At 45.1% G+C, this 18,129-nt stretch overlaps 1 protein-coding gene across 6 annotated transcripts in view; it reads left to right on the plus strand.

The window, feature by feature from the left end:
• The window catches only part of CHST1 (carbohydrate sulfotransferase 1), a 41,850-nt gene extending 25,648 nt beyond the window's left edge, over positions 1-16,202 (plus strand). For 4 of the 6 annotated variants that reach the window (XM_082225987.1, XM_082225984.1, XM_082225989.1 and 1 more), the window contains exon 2: positions 14,206-16,202. In XM_082225987.1, the coding sequence (XP_082082113.1) occupies positions 14,250-15,515 (1,266 nt within the window). In that variant the 5' untranslated portion in view covers positions 14,206-14,249 and the 3' untranslated portion in view covers positions 15,516-16,202. Of the gene's footprint in view, positions 1-11,206; positions 12,393-12,422; positions 13,599-14,205 lie in introns of those variants that run through there. The other 2 variants (XM_082225988.1, XM_082225986.1) reach the window with 2 other exon arrangements.
• Positions 16,203-18,129: the final 1,927 nt, after the last annotated feature.

Below are 18,129 nucleotides of genomic sequence, written 5' to 3' on the forward strand. Positions count from 1 at the left end.
CCCAACATGGCAAAGAGCAAGAGAACTAAAGCTAGTTTATCTCCTTCCATCTCTTGCATACACCAGAAACCTCCTGGATCAATATTATTTAACTAAGAAGTGCTAGGCTAAATATGTGTGGGGCTGGGACTTGAGATCCAGCCGTAAAAGAGGGTTTCTGAGTAGAGTACAATACCATGCATCTCAGAATTAATCAGGAACTGTCATCTCAGAATTAACCAGGAGCTGTCATCCATCCATGTCTGCCTAGAAAAGTATGTGAATACTATAAGTGAATGTTGATTCTTTTCAGGGTTTTCTCCCAATGTGGGACTGCTGACTTCTAGAGGAACAGAGAGAAAGAAGACATTGATAAATAGCAGTTGCACTTTCTTCCTGCTTTAGCACCACACAGAAGTAGTATGAGACAGGCAGCAATGCAGGATAATTGAAGTTCTGATGGACAAAGCCTTACATGGTTTGGGACAAGGGTATCTGATGGACCACCTTCTCCCATATCAGCCTGCTTACTTATTGGGGAAATACATGGAGAACTTCCTGTCAATTCCAAACCATGTTTGGGACAAATGGGAGACCCATCTTGGTTGTTGGACCCCGTCGGTGGAGGGTTGCTGTCCTATCGCCCGTGCTGAAGAGAGAATCAACTACCAGTCCAGTCAGCTTCTGCATGTGGAATGGTGGGGGCCCCATTATGACCTCCCGGGCGTCAAAACTTTTTGGGCCAGTCATAATTACCGTATTTTTTGCTCTATAAGACTCACTTTTTTCCTCCTAAAAAGTAAGGGGAAATGTGTGTGCGTCTTATGGAGCGAATGCAGGCTACGCAGCTATCCCAAAAGCCAGAACAGCAAGAGGGATTGCAGCTTTCACTGCGCAGCAATCCCTCTTGCTGTTCTGGCTTCTGAGATTCAGAATATTTTTTTTCTTGTTTTCCTCCTCAAAAAACTAGGTGCGTCTTGTGGTCTGGTACGTCTTATAGAGCGAAAAATACAGTATATATAAGGCTTCTGGTCTTGTTTTGCTTTTAATTATTCAGCCTTTTAGTGTGCTTCACTTCTACATTAAACTGTTTTATTGCTGGTTTGTTTCTTCATCGTTGTATAATATATGGTGTAAGCCACATTGAACTATATAGGAAAGGTGAGTTTCAGTATCTTAAATAAATAATTCAGTGAACTGAGGAGTTTGACTGCTGGCGAAGTCAAACTGATGGAAGGTTACAGCGCATGCTGTGGCTGTAGAGATACAAGAGAGACATGTTTTGTTACAGTTGGGGCAGATGAAGGCATCCGGTTGTGCTGATGCAGAATGGCGTTTCTTCTGTCTGTGCTCCTCCCAGAGATCATTACTCCTCTGGTCCCTGCCATGGATGCATGACCTGAGTGGGCTATAGTTTAGTGGTAGAACTGTGGCTTTGTATGAAGAGGTTTCAGGTTCAATCTCTGGCATCTCCAGTTAAAGGGATATTGAGTTGCAGGTGAAAGCAGAGGTCTGTACCCTGGAAAGCTGCTGCCAGTCTGATTTGACAACAGTGGTTAAGATGCACAAGTCTGACCTGGTATAAAACAGCTTATTATGTATCTAGTTGGGTGCAAAAGTGGGTGGTGAAATGAAATGGGCCCTAGAGGTCGACTCTTTCAGGGGGTTAAGATTTGTGAAGGAAAGACGTGTGAAATGTTGATGCTAATTTAAAGGGAAGTCTTCTTTCTGCACATAACTGTTAGTTCTCTTTCTGCACAAAACTGCTCCATTATGGGGAAGCCTTGCTCCTCTCTTCTCTTGCTTTCTGAGAAGTCTTGTAGGCTTTTCCCTGCTTTTGCACACACTGTACGAACCTGCTCTTCATGCCTAGCTGACCACATCTACAGAACTTGATTGTTACATTGTTTCATGCTATGATCAATCATTAGTAACAGACATCCTAAGCTCATGGAAAACAAACTGTACCTGCTCTTCATGCCTAGCTGACCACATCTACAGAACTTGATTGTTATACTGTTTCATGTTATGATCAATCATTAGTAATTGTTTGTGCCATATTAATCTCTAGTTACAATTTAATTAGGAGGCTTCATGCCTGTCTAGTTCTAGCTCCAATTCTCAGCCTTTAATGTATCAGTGATAAATGATCATATGTAAATCCCACCTCTCACATGTAATCCCCACCTTGTACTTATGTTAACCAATCACAAGTTTCTGTGTGTATGTATCAACCAATCAGCCACAGGCCCACCTGTGGCAATGCTTGCAACATTCAATAAAATAGGCTCCCAGGGCCCGTCCTGACAGACGCCTCATGTTACACCTGCCTCTCTCGTCTCCCGTGATTTTTCATTCCTACATCTGGTGACCCCGACGTGCCAGATCCCTTCACGCAGCCTCATACTTCACTCGACTGGAGAAGTCTTAGCCGGCTACACCGTGAGTATGGGGGGGGGGAGCTTACAAAGTCCCAGAAAGTGCATGCTACTGAACTGCTTCATTTAGTCAGACAGAGAGGTGCAGGTGCTCATGTTTCTTTAAAGGAAATTGAACGTTTGCTATGTGAGATTGCATTTCAATGTCCCTGGTACCCTGAGGCGGGCTCCTTGGGGGTAGAGGCTTGGCAAAAGATTGGAAAAACTCTTTTTGCAGAACCCAGGGCCCCTATTCACTGTCTGCTTACTTGGCAGAAGTGTGCTGATGCCGTGGCAAACTTAGGGCCCCTGGCCTCTCAGGCGTCTCCCACGGCTCCTGCACTTCTAACTATTGCAGACAATCCCCCTCCTTACCCCAAGCTTTTGCCTCCTGCACAATCCTGCCAATCCCTCCCTCCTTTGCCTGCTTCCACCCCATCCACCCCCTTCCCCCCTCCTGCATCTGCTCATACAGGGGCTATGCCTCAGCCCACCCCCATCCCCCCTTCCCTCCCTCCTGTGTCTCCTTTGCCTGCTACTGCTCCTACTGGAGCTGTGCGTCTAGCACTTTCCCAGGCAAGGCAGAAAGGGCTCCTATCCTTAGAGGAAGAGTCTGAGTGGGCTGGGGTGTTGCCATCTGCTTTCCCTATTTCTTATGCAAACCCAGGCACAGCGCAACAACAGCTGCTATATGAAACCCTTTCTTATTCTGTAATGCGAGAATTAAGAAGGGCCATTGTTGATTCTGGTTTAAAATCCTCCAATGTAACAGGAATGCTGGAGGGAATAGCGAATGGTTATACAATGCTTCCTCAGGACTGGAAGGATCTGATGCACATGCTTTTGTCCCCTGCTCAGTATGTAGTTTTTGACAGTGAATTTAAACATAACGCCTCGACCCTGTCTGATCCACAGCATACAGCTAACGAACTTTATGGTGCTGGTCCGTTTGATAATGTAGCAGCCCAGGCGACGCTGACACCTGCACATTTTAGTCGCACCGCGACCTGTGTACAGCGCGTCTTTCGGAAAGTCCCTGTCTCAGGGCAACCACAGAGCTCCTTTGTCAATATTAAGCAACAGCATTCGGAGCCTTACCATCAATTTATAGATAGATTAAAAGAATCGGTTACCCGGCAGATTGATAACACCACGGCTCAGAATGAGTTGATGAAAAAATTGGCTTTTGAGAATGCTAACACGGATTGTAAAAAGGCTTTGCAGTCAGTCATACATCGCGTTAAATATGACCTTGCTGATATGATTAAAACCTGTGCAGATGTTGGAAGCCAGAGTCATGCGATGTCCTTGCTTGCTGGTGCGATCCAAGCTTCCAATAGGCCTACAGGTAATTGCTTTAACTGCAAGCACCCTGGCCATTTTGCTAAGCAATGCAGAGCCCCCGGCGGGGGCGCATGCAAAGACACTGCTACCAACAGAACCAGACCCTCCAAAAAATGCCCGAAATGCGGTAAAGGCTATCATTGGGCTAATCAATGCAGGAGTCCGGGAAACTCCATTGCGGCCCCACTCTCGGGCCAGGACAATTAGAGAGTTTTCCACCTTTAGTTTCCGCTGCTGAAAAACTTTCTAAACATACACCTTCTGAATTTGCCATTGATTTGATAAATCAAGAGAACAAAGACACTGTTTTACCTGGTGAAATTGTGCTCATGCCTTCCCAATTGGCAGGTCCACTACCTCCTAAAGTCATAGAATCATAGAATCATAGAGTTGGAAGAGACCACAAGGGCCATCGAGTCCAACCCCCTGCCAAGCAGGAAACACCATCAGAGCACTCCTGACATATGGTTGTCAAGCCTCTGCTTAAAGACCTCCAAAGTAGGAGACTCCACCACACTCCTTGGCAGCAAATTCCACTGTCGAACAGCTCTTACTGTCAGGAAGTTCTTCCTAATGTTTAGGTGGAATCTTCTTTCTTGTAGTTTGGATCCATTGCTCCGTGTCCGCTTCTCTGGAGCAGCAGAAAACAACCTTTCTCCCTCCTCTATGTGACATCCTTTTATATATTTGAACATGGCTATCATATCACCCCTTAACCTCCTCTTCTCCAGGCTAAACATGCCCAGCTCCCTTAGCCGTTCCTCATAAGGCATCGTTTCCAGGCCTTTGACCATTTTGGTTGCCCTCCTCTGGACACGTTCCAGTTTGTCAGTGTCCTTCTTGAATTGTGGTGCCCAGAACTGGACACAGTACTCCAGGTGTGGTCTGACCAGAGCAGAATACAGTGGCACTATTACTTCCCTTGATCTAGATGCTATACTCCTATTGATGCAGCCCAGAATTGCATTGGCTTTTTTAGCTGCCGCGTCACACTGTTGGCTCATGTCACAGGTTTAATTTTACCAAAATTTTCTGCGGCGAAAGAAGGGATCCAGGTTATTCCTGGTGTTCTGGATCCTGACTATGTAGGCACAATAATGGTTCAATTTTGGAGCCATATGCCCATGCAGTTAAAAAAGGGTGGCATAACTTTTAACAGCGATGAAAGATTTTTAGTGAGCAGTTGCAGAAGCATTCCCAGCATTTCTGCCTCCTGGGCATATCTCAGATTAAGAGGTCTATTCATATTTGTCAAATCCCCAACTTTCTAATTCATATTTCCTGAACATGCTTGTATACAGATAATTATAGCATCCAAATACAGCAAGTGTTTGTAACCAAATAGAGCCTTTATACTACCCAGGAGCATAATCAAAAAATTATGGTGATTCAGCCTGCATGCCTCTTGCACTACAGAATTTATATCTGTTTTGGGGAGCAATTGTGAAATAAGGCTCTGCTTTCCCACATGCAAGGACACTAAGCAGCAACATTTACTTGAAGATAAGTGCACAAAGCATTGCAGAACAGGGTCTACCTGACATGAAATGTAAATATCCACGCTATTTGATAACTAGCTTAAACATAAATTGAACAATAACAAATACATGACCCGTTGTATTATATTTAGAATGCTTGATCTTAAGCATAAAAAGTTAACTGCTGTTTTGTGTGTTCTCATTAAAAAGCAGTCTTTATGGTCTGTCGGAGGATAATGAGATCATTTTTAAACAATCGTAAGTACAGACTTGAATATGCTTGCCTTGCATTCATATGCCCATTTAAACCAGGTTGTTTTAAAGAGGCACTTAGATCTGGGAATGAAATATGATTTAAATAAAGAAACTGGATTATAAAAAAATTGAAACATTGCCTTTTTACTTAGTCTGGTGTTCCAGTTTAACCTCTATAGAAATGTAGATATTCAGGGCAAAGGCTGTTTGTGTGATCTGTGCACTCTTAATTTTAGGTTTGGGAGTTAATAAGGCGACTGGTTGCACACATGGCTTTGAGTTATAGCTTCTGCTGATATGAAGCTTAGCCTTTGGTGCCCAGATTTGCCCAGTAGTTGGCCAGCCAAGGTTGGGTTGTTCTGGGTTAAACTTGCCATCCTGCTTTGTAGCAGCAACATCTGCTTCTTGTCTTGCAACATCTTATTTATGCATTCCTCTAGGAGAAAAATGTCTGGTGCTCTAACAGACTTATTGGAGCTGGGATTAAATCCTGATAAATAAAAACACTGGTGGTTGAGGCTAGCCTCTAGGCCCACAAAAGCAGCCCTGCCCTGCCCTGCCCTTATATAACTGGCACAGATGAGACTGACAGCCTCTTTTCCCTTCCCTGCCTTGCCCCCCCACAACCCCTCCCCAGGAATGCCACAGGCTGCCAACAGCAGCGTCCTCTCTGGGGAGAAATCACCAGGAACTTTGTGCTTTTCTAGCCCCGTCAGGAATTTTAATATGCTAAAGCCACAGGAGCTTTGAGGTTGAACAGGCCCTGCATACTAACACACCCTTAGCCAATCCAGCTTCCTGAAGCTTGCACTGTGTGCAGAGATGTTGTCAACTCCAGAAATCCCCTTGCTGTGTTGTCTGTCAGCTGCTGTTCTTGCTCTCCCATCAGGAGCGGGTGGTGTTGAGCGTTAATGGGCAGCAAGGGGTGAAGGGGAGCCTGTTGAGGAGACATGAAATTTGTGCATGCATGAATTACAGCAATAAAGCAAAATGTTTGGATGTTTAAATTAAGCAATGCTCAGAGCAGCTACTGTGGATCAAAGGCAGAACATGAGCTTTTGGGGAGCGGGTAGAGGGAGGCTTCTGCACAAAGAGCGAGAGCAAAAGTGGAAAACAATTGGCCAAGGACAACATTCTCAGGGACCTGCTTGCAGCAGGGCAGTTTGAAAATATTTGGGTAAATTAATCTGGGATTTGCTGTCAGCATTTCGTGTTCCACAGTCCAGTCCTGTGAGCTTTAGCTGCTGCTGTGTAAACAGACATTTCTCACTGCAGCATCCTTTGCTTGGGAAGTGGGGCACAGATGCCCCTCACATCACTAGTTGCTCAGTGTTTTCTCTTAGGGCTGCTTTGTGCATTATGCAGTGGCAAATCTGTTTACCTCCAATCACAGTTGATGGAGTTATGCAGCCGATCTTCCTGGCAGGTGTAGGTGCATAACACTTCTGTTTGAAAATGTGTTTATTGCATCCATACATTTAAAAACAAACCAGCCTAGGGGTTGCACTTCTGCTTGCTTTGCTCACATGCCATTCTCCCCAGATTAACCTTCTAGAATTTCCCCTTCCCACCCCATGGAACTACTCAGATTGTTGTTCACCTTCCCACCCCATTTCTGAAGCCACTTCTCTCTTCTGTTGTACAGTCCTTCATTGAATCCCTGTTTTCATCTTAACCCCCATGTCCATGTCTTCCCCTCCATTTGTGCAACCCCACTTACACACAAGCCACCACCATGGTAACCTTCTGCATCTTCTTCCTCCCAAGCATTGCAACTACTAAGTACCCTTTCCACCTTCAGCCCATCTGTGAAGCCACCATACCCTCCCATTCTTCAGGCCTTGGTTTATCTTCACCATCATCATCACCACCACCATCATCATTCCCACATCTCCCTTCTTTTTTGCAACCCCCTTTGCACCCCATTTCCCCTCCCCCCTTCTTTTTCACAATTTCCCCTTGCACACAGATTTCCCCCATTTCCATTCCTTCTCCTCTCACAGATGTTGGGGAGGGGGCATTACTATTTTGCAAGAGGCCTGCATGGCATGTGGTCCACCAGTACAAACACAGAAGATGGCCTGTCATATGTCTGACAACCTTCTTGTATGCCCAGACAGGTGTGTTGGGTGGTGCATCTCAAGTTATATATGCTTGTTTTAATATAGGCCACAAGGTAGTTGGGAGGTTAAGGTAAAAACCATTGTAACCTTGAGCTCTTGAGCTAGGATGAGAAGAATCAAATCAGAAAAATAATATATTCAGGACAGAACCATTTAATTAAACATCTTGAGTACCTCTGCAGTTGTAAACTTAAAATGATATTTCTGCTCAAGTCCTAAAACACAAATGACGATCTACATTATAGAAAAGTTTTACTACATTGGACTCACTGAGGTAATGAAGACTGATCCTAGGGCAGCCTTACTTTGGACAACTGTAATTCACAACTCTGAAAGAGATAAAAGCCAGGCAATGCTATTCTACCTTTCATAAGATTTATTTTTCTCCATGTTAGAGGTTGATCCTCAAAGAAATAGGTTCACTTACAGTGTTCCAATATGAGTAGTATTGGAACATCATGCCTCTTCACCTCCTTCATGACCATGTCATTGATACTAGTAGGATGCAGGGTCTGACTCTGCCTGCAGAAATCAGAGAACAGATTCCCCACCCCATGTTCAACTGCAACTTGTTATGCTCTTTTTTTGTACTTAAGCACATATACCCAAGTAAAAGGTACAGGTAGCTTGCATGAATTGTTACTTTTTTTGGTAAAATACATAGAAGTAAAGACAGCTCTTTTCTCAGCTGCAGCTTCCAGGTATTTAGCAGAGAGAAAACAGTGGTGCCATTCACAACCAGCCCAAGGTATGTGGATTTTGCATTTGGATGTCTTTAAAAGGTAAGGGACCCCTGACCGTTAAGTCCAGTCACGGATGTCTCTGGGGTTGTGGCACTCATCTCGCTTTATTGGCTGAGGGAGCTGGCGTACACTTCCGGGTCATGTGGCCAGCATGACTAAGCCACTTCTGGCAAACCAGAGCAGCACACGGAAACACCGTTTACCTTCCCGCCGGAGCGGTACCTATTTATCTACTTGCACTTTGATGTGTTTTCGAACTGCTAGGTGGACAGGAGCAGGGACTGAGCAACGGGAGCTCACCCCGTCACAGGGATTTGAACCGCCAATTTTTCCTGATCGGCAAGCCCTAGGCTCCAGAGTACAATTTTTTTAAAAAATGCCCTGCAGCAAATTGTAACTTAAAACAGATTAGTTCTAAAGAGACGAGATGGGGCACTTTGAATGGGGTGGCCCCTTGACCATGCCAGGCCATGCAGTGAAGCACTGACCCTCTTCTCTAGAGGGTGGACTTGAAATGAGTCATGATAATAAATGGAATATGGTGCTGGCTTGGAATATAGAAGTGAGGTGGGTGAAGCATACCTTTGAAGCACTGTGGTTTCAGTCTTGCCCTGCAGGTGATGAAACGAAAAACAGCATAAATGTTTAGCTGCCCCTTCCTTTTGCCTGCGTGTCTGGCCACACAAAAAAGAGAGACCTCCTGCTGGTGCATTAGCTGAGTTCACAGATAATCATGAGAGGGAGGAAGAGGTTCAGTTGCATTCCAGCTAGCTTCAGTTTACCTGTCTACCAGCAAAGAGGAAAAAACAATATTCTGCATGCCTCAGGAAAGCAGCAGTCTGGACGGAGTCCGTCATAAGAAGCTGAAATCATAGTTTATGAAAGAAAGCATGGTTTGCAGAGCCACAGGGGAGCGGCATGAGCTGCTGGCTGTAGCTGAGTGACTCCCCCTTCTCCATAGCTCCCTGTAATTATGAGGAAGAGTCTGTTATTGCTGATAAATTACTCCGCACTGTAGAGGAAATGAAGAGGAAGGTAGCAAGATGGGATGTGTAGGGGCCTGAATTATTAAGACATACAAGACTTATATGGATAAGAGTGTTTCTATAATGCTAGCATATATATATATATATATATATATATATATATATATATATATATATATGCAGGTTTTGGTGTCTTCGGGTGTCTTCCCGTGTAAGAGTCGGGGTGTCTGTGCGACGTTTCGACGAGGTCTCACTCGTCATCTTCAGGCTGGTGCTTTCGGCTTCTTGTTACTGGAACAGAGCAGAATCTGGTGTTTGAGTTCCTATAAATACTGTGGGGGGTGTGGTGTATAGCCTCCAACGTTCTGGGCAGAGAGGAAGTTCCTAGATTAGTGTGCCTTTTCTTCTTTTGTTCCTTAATTACTTGAGGGATATCTTGAGTGATATTCTGAATACCACTGGGTGGGTCATTAAGTGTAGATTAGTTGCTAAAGCTTTTGTGTCTTGACCTCTTGAGCTTGTGAAGAGTTTTTCTGAGAAGATGGCTGTGCTGCATTTAGTTGTGCTCTGGCTTGGCTTCGTGTATAGGGGCGAGCTGTGGTTTTGTGCCTTGTGCCAGCCAGATCTGTGTAGGGATTGCAGGGGGGTGCAGCATCCGGAGGTGCCACTATAGTTTGGCTACTGGATGGAGTCTGTAATATGTCTGTGGAGAGGGTCTGGGTTTGGGTCTGGTGTGGTTGATTGGTGACGGCGTTCTGTGTGCCTCTGGTTCTGGTGTCTGTTTTTGTGGGGAGGGCTAATTTCCAGATGTCTGGCAGGCGGGACGTGTCGTCACGCTTGTTCATGTTGTGAGGGTGTTTCTCTATCTCGATGGCTTCCATGATTATTCTCTTGTGGTGATGTTCCATGTTAAAGAGCAATTTGGAATCTGCAAAATTAATTTCGTGTCCTGTTTCTTTCATGTGTTGGAAAAGAGAGGAAGTTTTTTCTTCTTTTTTTGACGGCATTCTTGTGTTCTGCGATACGTGCATTTATTCGTCTGTTTGTTTGTCCAATGTACGTGGCTGGGCAGACTTTGCAGGGTATTTCATAGACCCCTTGGTTTTCCAGCTGGATTTTGTCTTTTGGGTTTCTGAGGATATTGGCTATTTTTTGGTTGGTGCAGAAGGCTGTTTTGATATTGTGTTTATGGAGGATTTTGCTGATTTTGTCTGTAGTGCCCTTGATATAAGGAAGGAGGGCCATGCCATTGTTTTCTTCTGTGTCTTGGTTTTTGGGGGGTGTTTCTTTTTGGATTAGCTTCGTAACCCTGTTTTTCTGGTATCCATTGGCGATTAACACATTTGAGAGATTCTGTAACTCAGTTGTCAAGTGGTCTTTGTCAGCCAGGCGTTTGGTTCTGGAGATGAGAGTCTTGGCTACGGAGTTTATTTGTGCAGGGTGGTGGTGTGATTGTGCATGTAAGTAGCGGTTGGTGTGTGTTTTTTTCCGGTAGATAGTGTGTCCTAGGGAGCCATCAGGTTTTTTGTAGATTAGGACGTCAAGAAAGGGCAGTTGGTTGTTGTCTTCTATTTCCATAGTGAATTGTATTTTGGGGTGTAGGCTGTTGAGATGTGTGAGGAAGCTATCTAGTTTTTCTTTCCCGTGTGGCCAAATTACAAAGGTGTCGTCAACATTCCTGTACCCGTGAAAATCTACGAAAGCATATATATATATATATATATATATATATATGCTTTCGTATATATATATATATATATATATATATATATATATATATATATATATGTGTGTGTGTGTGTGTGTGTGTGTGTGTGTGTAAATGGTGGCTCCAGGGTAGAACAGTTCCTCCAGGGTAGAACAGGGTAGAACAGTATTCAGTTCTGGGAAGAGCCTCCTCTTATTTGTGTCTTCTGAGAAGAAAGTCACAACAAACAAGGGCTTCCTGGCAACTCCCAGACCGGACCTGCCTGTTTAGCAAGTAGTCTGACTCCCTGGGTCCAAAAGGATCACTTTTTTAGCGCCTTGCACCAGAAGCAACAAGCAAGGCAGTGCCACAGAGCTGAGCTCCCAAAACTGACCTCCCAACTGCAGCATCACTGCCATTTTCTGGGGTGTGTATGTGCAGGGGAGCCATGAATCTGGGTCAGTGCAGGTGCATCAATGTGAGTGCCAGATGAACTCCATTGGTGCACCCAAGCTTACCGCTCAATTCCATCCTGTTAAGTGGCGGCAACACCATGTCAGGAGACCATCTCTGTGTCAGTTCCTCACCTCAGCAACTGCTCGTGCGTTGCAGCAAAGTAACCTCCGACAGGTTCAGAAAATGGCCTCCAGGGAGGAAGTTGCTTCATTACCCAAAAGGCAGGGTTGCTACTTTCCCAAGAATTAGGGTCCTTAGAGATCATGTTAGTATTCTGAAAATTGATAGACTGCAAGGCAAGGTATCCCAGAGGCACTTAGAGGTCTATTAATAGGGTCCCAAAGAACGGCATCATTCAATTCATTTAATCTTGAAGTGACTCAAATCACTTGAGTGTGAGAAATTATTGATTGCAGAGGGTTTTTTCCATCCTGGAGTGATAATGGCAGCATCAATAATGGTTGATTATCCCAGATGGATGAATGTTTTGTAAAATAATAATATAATTAATAATAAATAAAATAATTCAGCTGAACAGGATCAGAACAAACTTGGTTAGAAGTCCCTCCAGACTTTTATGTTCTAGAAGTGCTACACAAGTTGTTTAATTTAATTTTAGTGCTGATAACATCTGAATAGGGCTAGAATCTTTCTCATATTTCATAAATAAGCTTCTTTGGGCTTCATTGTTTCTCTTTCTGTGTTGGTTAGATGGCTAAGAAATTGCATTTGTTTTGGTAATTAGACCTTGGATAATTCCACACCACATACCGCCAATTCCTTGAGAGGTTACAGCTTGCTGTTGGACTGAGTCCATGTATGTGTGGCCATGACTGGGAAATCTGTGTGCACATTCATTATGTATCATATCATCTGCACACCTGCCTCTTCTGATGCAGCCTTTGGTTGACACGTCGTCCAAAGGTTTGTTTCTAGCAAATGAGAGGGTATAATCCCTTAAGATAAACTGCTTGCATACATCCCAGAACTAAAGACTTCTCCACCCCAGAAATGTCAGAGAAAGGAAAATCTGAACCTACTCTAAATTGCTATTCCTGGGGGTTCTGTGGTAAAACAGGCAGGCAGGCTGACAGACAACCTGACAAGTGCTAGCAGGATCATGAAGCAGTGGCTTCTAGAATATTGCATTTGGATGTCCAAAATTATCAGTGTTAGACTGATAGTGGGATATGTTCCTGTTAGTCTTTGTTCAATGTTTGTGTACCTCTTGATGCATTTATACACCAAATATTCCCCCTTTATGTCCTTTTCCGTTTGTTTCACTTGTGAGAACCATGTGGCTTCCCTCCATGCTTTGCCCTTGGATTAGGAGTTGAGAAGAAGCTCTTCCCCTTGGTGACATTGCTAGTGTAGTGGTGGAGAACCTCCACCCCACAAGCTGAATTTGACCCACCTGAGGCTACTCCCCTCCCCTTCTCATGTGCTTTTAGATGGCTGGAATGTGTCCTTGAACTGTGATGTTGCCTCTTGCATAGATGGAGCGCTCTCTCTCTCTCTCTCTCTCTCTCTCTCTGTGTGTGTGTTTGGAAACCTCTGGCTTTTGTGTGGCTGGAATGTAGTCAATTGTACAAAGACACGTGTCACAACTGTTGCTCCTCCCACTGCTGGCATCCTCACCCCTGTTGCTGAAGGATCCTACTTGTTAACAGAGAGTGAAAATTTACGACAGATTCAAAGCTTCCTTTCACAAGCACCAGAAGGATTCTGCGCATTCCCAGTTTTGTGTATGATTCGCTGGGAAATGCTTCCGTGTGTTCAGTTTCATGACCTCATGTGCCCCTAGGGCCCTGTTGAATCGGCCCCTGTGGCTCCTCTTACTTGCATTCAGCAACCTCATTTACTCCATAGCCCCCCCTCTCCTTGTTTCGGTTCTATAGCATAGACACCTTTTGAAATACCTGGTGGGCTTGTGCGTGCACATCTTACATTTCAAAGTGCCATATTGAGGAAGGGCAGCCAAGCTCCAGTCACTATGGAAAATGAAGAAGCCTACATTGTTTCAAACCCTTGAAGTATAAAGTGGGAATTAACCCTGGAGAGTTGTGTATGGAATCAGTTAAAAACTCTGGAAGCAAATGAGAACAGAATGGATTTTTCAGTTATCACAAGGTAAGATGTCGGTATACCTGCATGATTTCCCTCGCCCTCTCCATAGTCCTATGCACTTTCTTTTTCTCTATGCATGTGTATGTGTGTGTGTGTGTGTGTGTGTGTGTTGTGTTTCTGTTTAACCTTCAAAGAAGCTCAGAATTGTTGATACTGGGGTGATGAGGCTGGCACACCTTAGCTGTCTGAGGTAGGTCAATCTAAGAGATGCTGAACTGACCCTGGGGTCTCCCAGTTTACTTTATTAGTGATTTACTTTATGGGTAACCTAGTGATTTGAACTTGGGTCTTTTAGGTCTAACTGGCTTCTGGCAATGAGGCACTTACTTTGCTCATCATGAAGTACCCCCCCCCCCTTTCCTCACCTATCCTAAGCATAGGTAAAAGCAAAGCTAAACAAATGCAATTCCACAAAGCCCCAGACTTGGCTGTTAGAACTGACTAGAAATAGATTAAGTTCATAATTTGCAGGTTTTGACATCCTTGCTTAATTTATTCTTAAGAGGTTGCAGGGTACCATGTTGTCCACCCACAAATTCAGATTTCACGGGCACATGAATTTATCTGTGGGGGTCTCGTATTCAACCCGGCTGACTCTCTTGTGTTGCAGATACTAAAGCGACCTGTGAAGAATCTCCATGAAGGTGACCAGCCATGCAATGTTCCTGGAAGGCTGTCCTCCTACTTGCTTTGGCCTCCATTGCTATCCAGTACACAGCCATCCGCACCTTCACGACCAAGTCCTTCCACAGCTGCCCTGTGCCTCCCAACCCAATGAACTGTAGCCTGAACCAGGAGATTGAATCGGCCGACCGGCTGTGTGATGAAAACCCCACCGTCGCTTACAACACCTCCAAGAAGACACATGTTCTGATCTTGGCCACCACCAGAAGCGGATCCTCTTTCGTCGGGCAGCTCTTCAACCAGCACTTTGATGTCTTCTATTTGTTTGAGCCCCTTTACCACGTCCAATACACCTTGATCCCGAAGCTGACGCAGACGAAGGGCTCCACGGACCGGCGGATCATGCTGGGTGCTGGCCGAGATTTGCTGAGAAGCCTCTACGACTGTGACCTTTACTTCCTGGAAAATTACATCAAGCCCCAGCCCGTGAACCACACGACGGACAGGCTCTTCCGGAGGGGGGCTAGCAAAGCTCTGTGCTCCCCACCAGTTTGTGAGACACTGGCGGCATCCGCCGACATACCTCTGGAAGAAGGCGACTGTGTGAAGAAGTGTGGCACTTTGAACCTGACCCTGGCCACCGAATCATGTAAGGATCATGGGCATGTTGCTATCAAAACAGTGCGGGTGCCAGAGGTCAATGACCTCCGAGCCTTGGTGGAGGACCCCAGGCTCAATTTGAAAATCATACAATTGGTGAGGGACCCCAGGGGCATCCTGGCTTCCAGGAGTGAGACATTCCGAGACACTTACAGACTTTGGCGGATCTGGGATGGCACAGGCAGGAAGCCCTACAACTTGGACGTGACCCAGCTCACCACCGTCTGTGAGGACTTTTTGAACTCTGTTTCCACCGGGCTGAACCGGCCGCCTTGGCTCAAGGGAAAATACATGCTGGTGAGGTATGAAGACCTGGCCAGGAATCCCTTAAAAAAGACCGAGGAGATGTATGAATTCCTTGGCATTCCCATGGACAGCAACGTGGAACGATGGATACAGAACAACACAAGGGGAGATCGGTCCGCGGCAAAACACAAGTACGGGACTGTCCGGAACTCGGCGGCGACTGCAGAGAAGTGGCGGTTCCGCCTCTCGTTCGAAATTGTGGCGTTCACGCAGAACGCGTGCCAGCAAGTGCTGGTACAGCTGGGCTACAAACTGGTGTCCTCCGAGGAGGAATTGAAGAACCTCTCCATCAGCCTGGTGGAGGAGAGGGACTTCCTGCCCTTCTGGTAATGCAGACATTAGGGACTCGTGTTTTAATGCTGATACGAGCCATTTCTAACTATTGCCTTATTTTCCTTCTTCCCCTCCTACTCTCTGAAATTTGCACTAATTCTTTGAATGGAAGTCTCCAAAAGAGTTAACATGAAGAAGGTGCCCCCGCTCTCAGACCATAGTATGGATTATGAGTATTGGGTCTCTTAAGAACAAGAGCTAAAAACACAAACTGCGGATGGGTAGCAATGTTTACAAATCACACACACGTAACAATGTATAAAAGGGAAAAAAGTAACCCTCAGGCTTTCCACACCGAAGGGCACCTGAGGAATTATACTTTTGCACTGTTTACTTTTACAATGTAAGAGATAACTATAACTATATATATATAAATATATATATATATATATATATGTCTAATTTATGAATAGTGTTGTCATCTCCCACCTAACTCCTCCTGATTATGAGCAGGTTTTACTGTTAGCTGAATGTGGAAAAGTCTCCTTGTTTTAAATCTTGTTTTGATATGTCTGAGTCATGTTATCAGGCTGGTCGCTGATCCATGGTTTGTTGAGTAACACCTATGACATTTATTTGTGCCAAAAAAATAGAAAGGAAGGAAGTGGTTTGCTGAACATCAACAACAATACCTTAATGCTTTATCTCTGTGTTTTCTGCAAATAAATAATACAATAAAATCAATTGTTCCTGGAGGGACAAATTCACCAGGCCAGGCTCAATGAATTGTCAGACCATTTAACTCTCCTCAAGACAAATGTAATGGTGGGGGTGGAAGGGGAAGGATGTGTGCGACTATTAGACCTTTAAAGATCCAAAGATGGATAGCAGAGTACATCATAGGCAGACAGGCTGATTATCTGATTGTTAAGTGATGAGGTGGAGAAATAATGGCAGTTCCATGATCCGTATGCATTTTAACCTCCTGCCTTTTTAATGTGTAGTAAATTGGAACTAGTTACCTTGAAGAAGAAGAGTTTGGATTTGATATCCCGTTTTATCACTACCCGAAGGAGTCTCAAAGCGGCTAACATTCTCTTTTCCCTTCCTCCCCCACAACAAACACTCTGTGAGGTGAGTGGGGCTGAGAGACTTCAAAGAAGTGTGACTAGCCCCAGCAGCTGCATGTGGAGGAGCAGAGACGCGAACCTGGTTCCCCAGATTACAAGTCTACCGCTCTTAACCACTACACCACACTGGCGTAGAATTATAAGAGTATTCTAAGCCTGCTCAAGAACTCCCTCCACCTCCCCAACTAAGCTGGCGGTTTTTTGTTTCATCTAGAACCACCAAGCACATTAGGGAAGAACTTGTGATTCCAAGGAGAAGAGCGCACGTCTGCATGCATAATGTCTCAGGTTCAATCCCCGCCATATCTAGTTAAAACGATTTGAGGCAGCAGGACTGGCAAAGACCTCTGCTTGAAATCTGAGAGAGCTGCTTACAGCCAGATATGGCAGTGCAGGAACAGAGGGAGAAATGCAGCATAAGGCAGCCTCATACTATTATTTCCCCCCTATTTGCCCTGTTGCTCTGGTAGGTTCACATCTGCATCAGAGCCTGCAGCAACTCTAGAACTTCAAGGCCTAGTCTAGCCTGCCTAACAGTTCTAGATCTCAGCAAAGGAAGCCTGTGAGCTGGTGTTCTATGAGGGTTAATAAAGTATTTCCAGCTCCCTCCCAATAGTCTTTGCAGGAAGCTATGGCATTAAACAGTTTTGAAATAATATAAAACTGTGTGGGTTTATCTACGCTGTGGATGTTAATTGACTTCACAGTCACATCCTTTCCCACAGCGAACTCCAGGAGTCTGTGGGCAGGGCTAGGACTGTCTAGAGATTTCTTACCGCTCTTACCAAAATAAAACCTCCGGGATTCTTTGTGGGAATCCCTGGGAATTAAAAGATACAAAATCACACTATGTTCTTCTTTTAAAGGTCAGTTACACAAGTAGACTGTGTGGGGTGGGGCAGAAGGAAGAGGGAACCATGGCATCAGAGGCAGTGTCAGGCTGGAAGGTGGGGGGGGGGCGGGGGAACCTGAGCAAGATGCTTTCCAGGGGGTCTCCCTTGCTCACCCTCTCTCCCTGCCTCACCATGATGTGCTCTCTTCCCTGGCCTCTTCCTTCCTGCCACCTGAGAGAGGGAGGAAGTGAACAAGTCCCTTTCTTCTTCACTTTATTAAAAGAAAAGAAAAAGGACCCATTTGTTCCCTCCCACTACCTGGTAAGTGGGGAGGGGGAGGCAAAAGGCTCACGTCCCCCCTTTCTTACTAGAAAGAAAAGAACAAGGGTCTCCTTCCCTTCTCTTCCATCCCATCCTCTAACTAACCAGGCAATCTGCAGGAAGGAATTCAACATTGCACCCATCTGATCATTCCAGCAGCACAAGCATTTATTTCTTCTTGCCAGACAGAATGATTCCCACTCTCCTGCCTCAGCTTGCTATTCTGAAGGTTCTCCAGATCTTGTTTTTGGAAGACACAGAGGACGGGATTTAAGGAGGAGCAGCAAAGCTCTGTTGTGTTAGCAAGAGCCCTTGTTCTGGCTTCTGTTGGCACACCAGGTTAGCTGAAGTTGCTGCTCTCTTCAAAACTTTTTTCCCAAAGATTTT

The sequence above is a fragment of the Podarcis vaucheri genome, assembly GCF_965113315.1.
Source record: "Podarcis vaucheri genome assembly, chromosome: 1".
NCBI lineage: Eukaryota > Metazoa > Chordata > Lepidosauria > Squamata > Lacertidae > Podarcis > Podarcis vaucheri.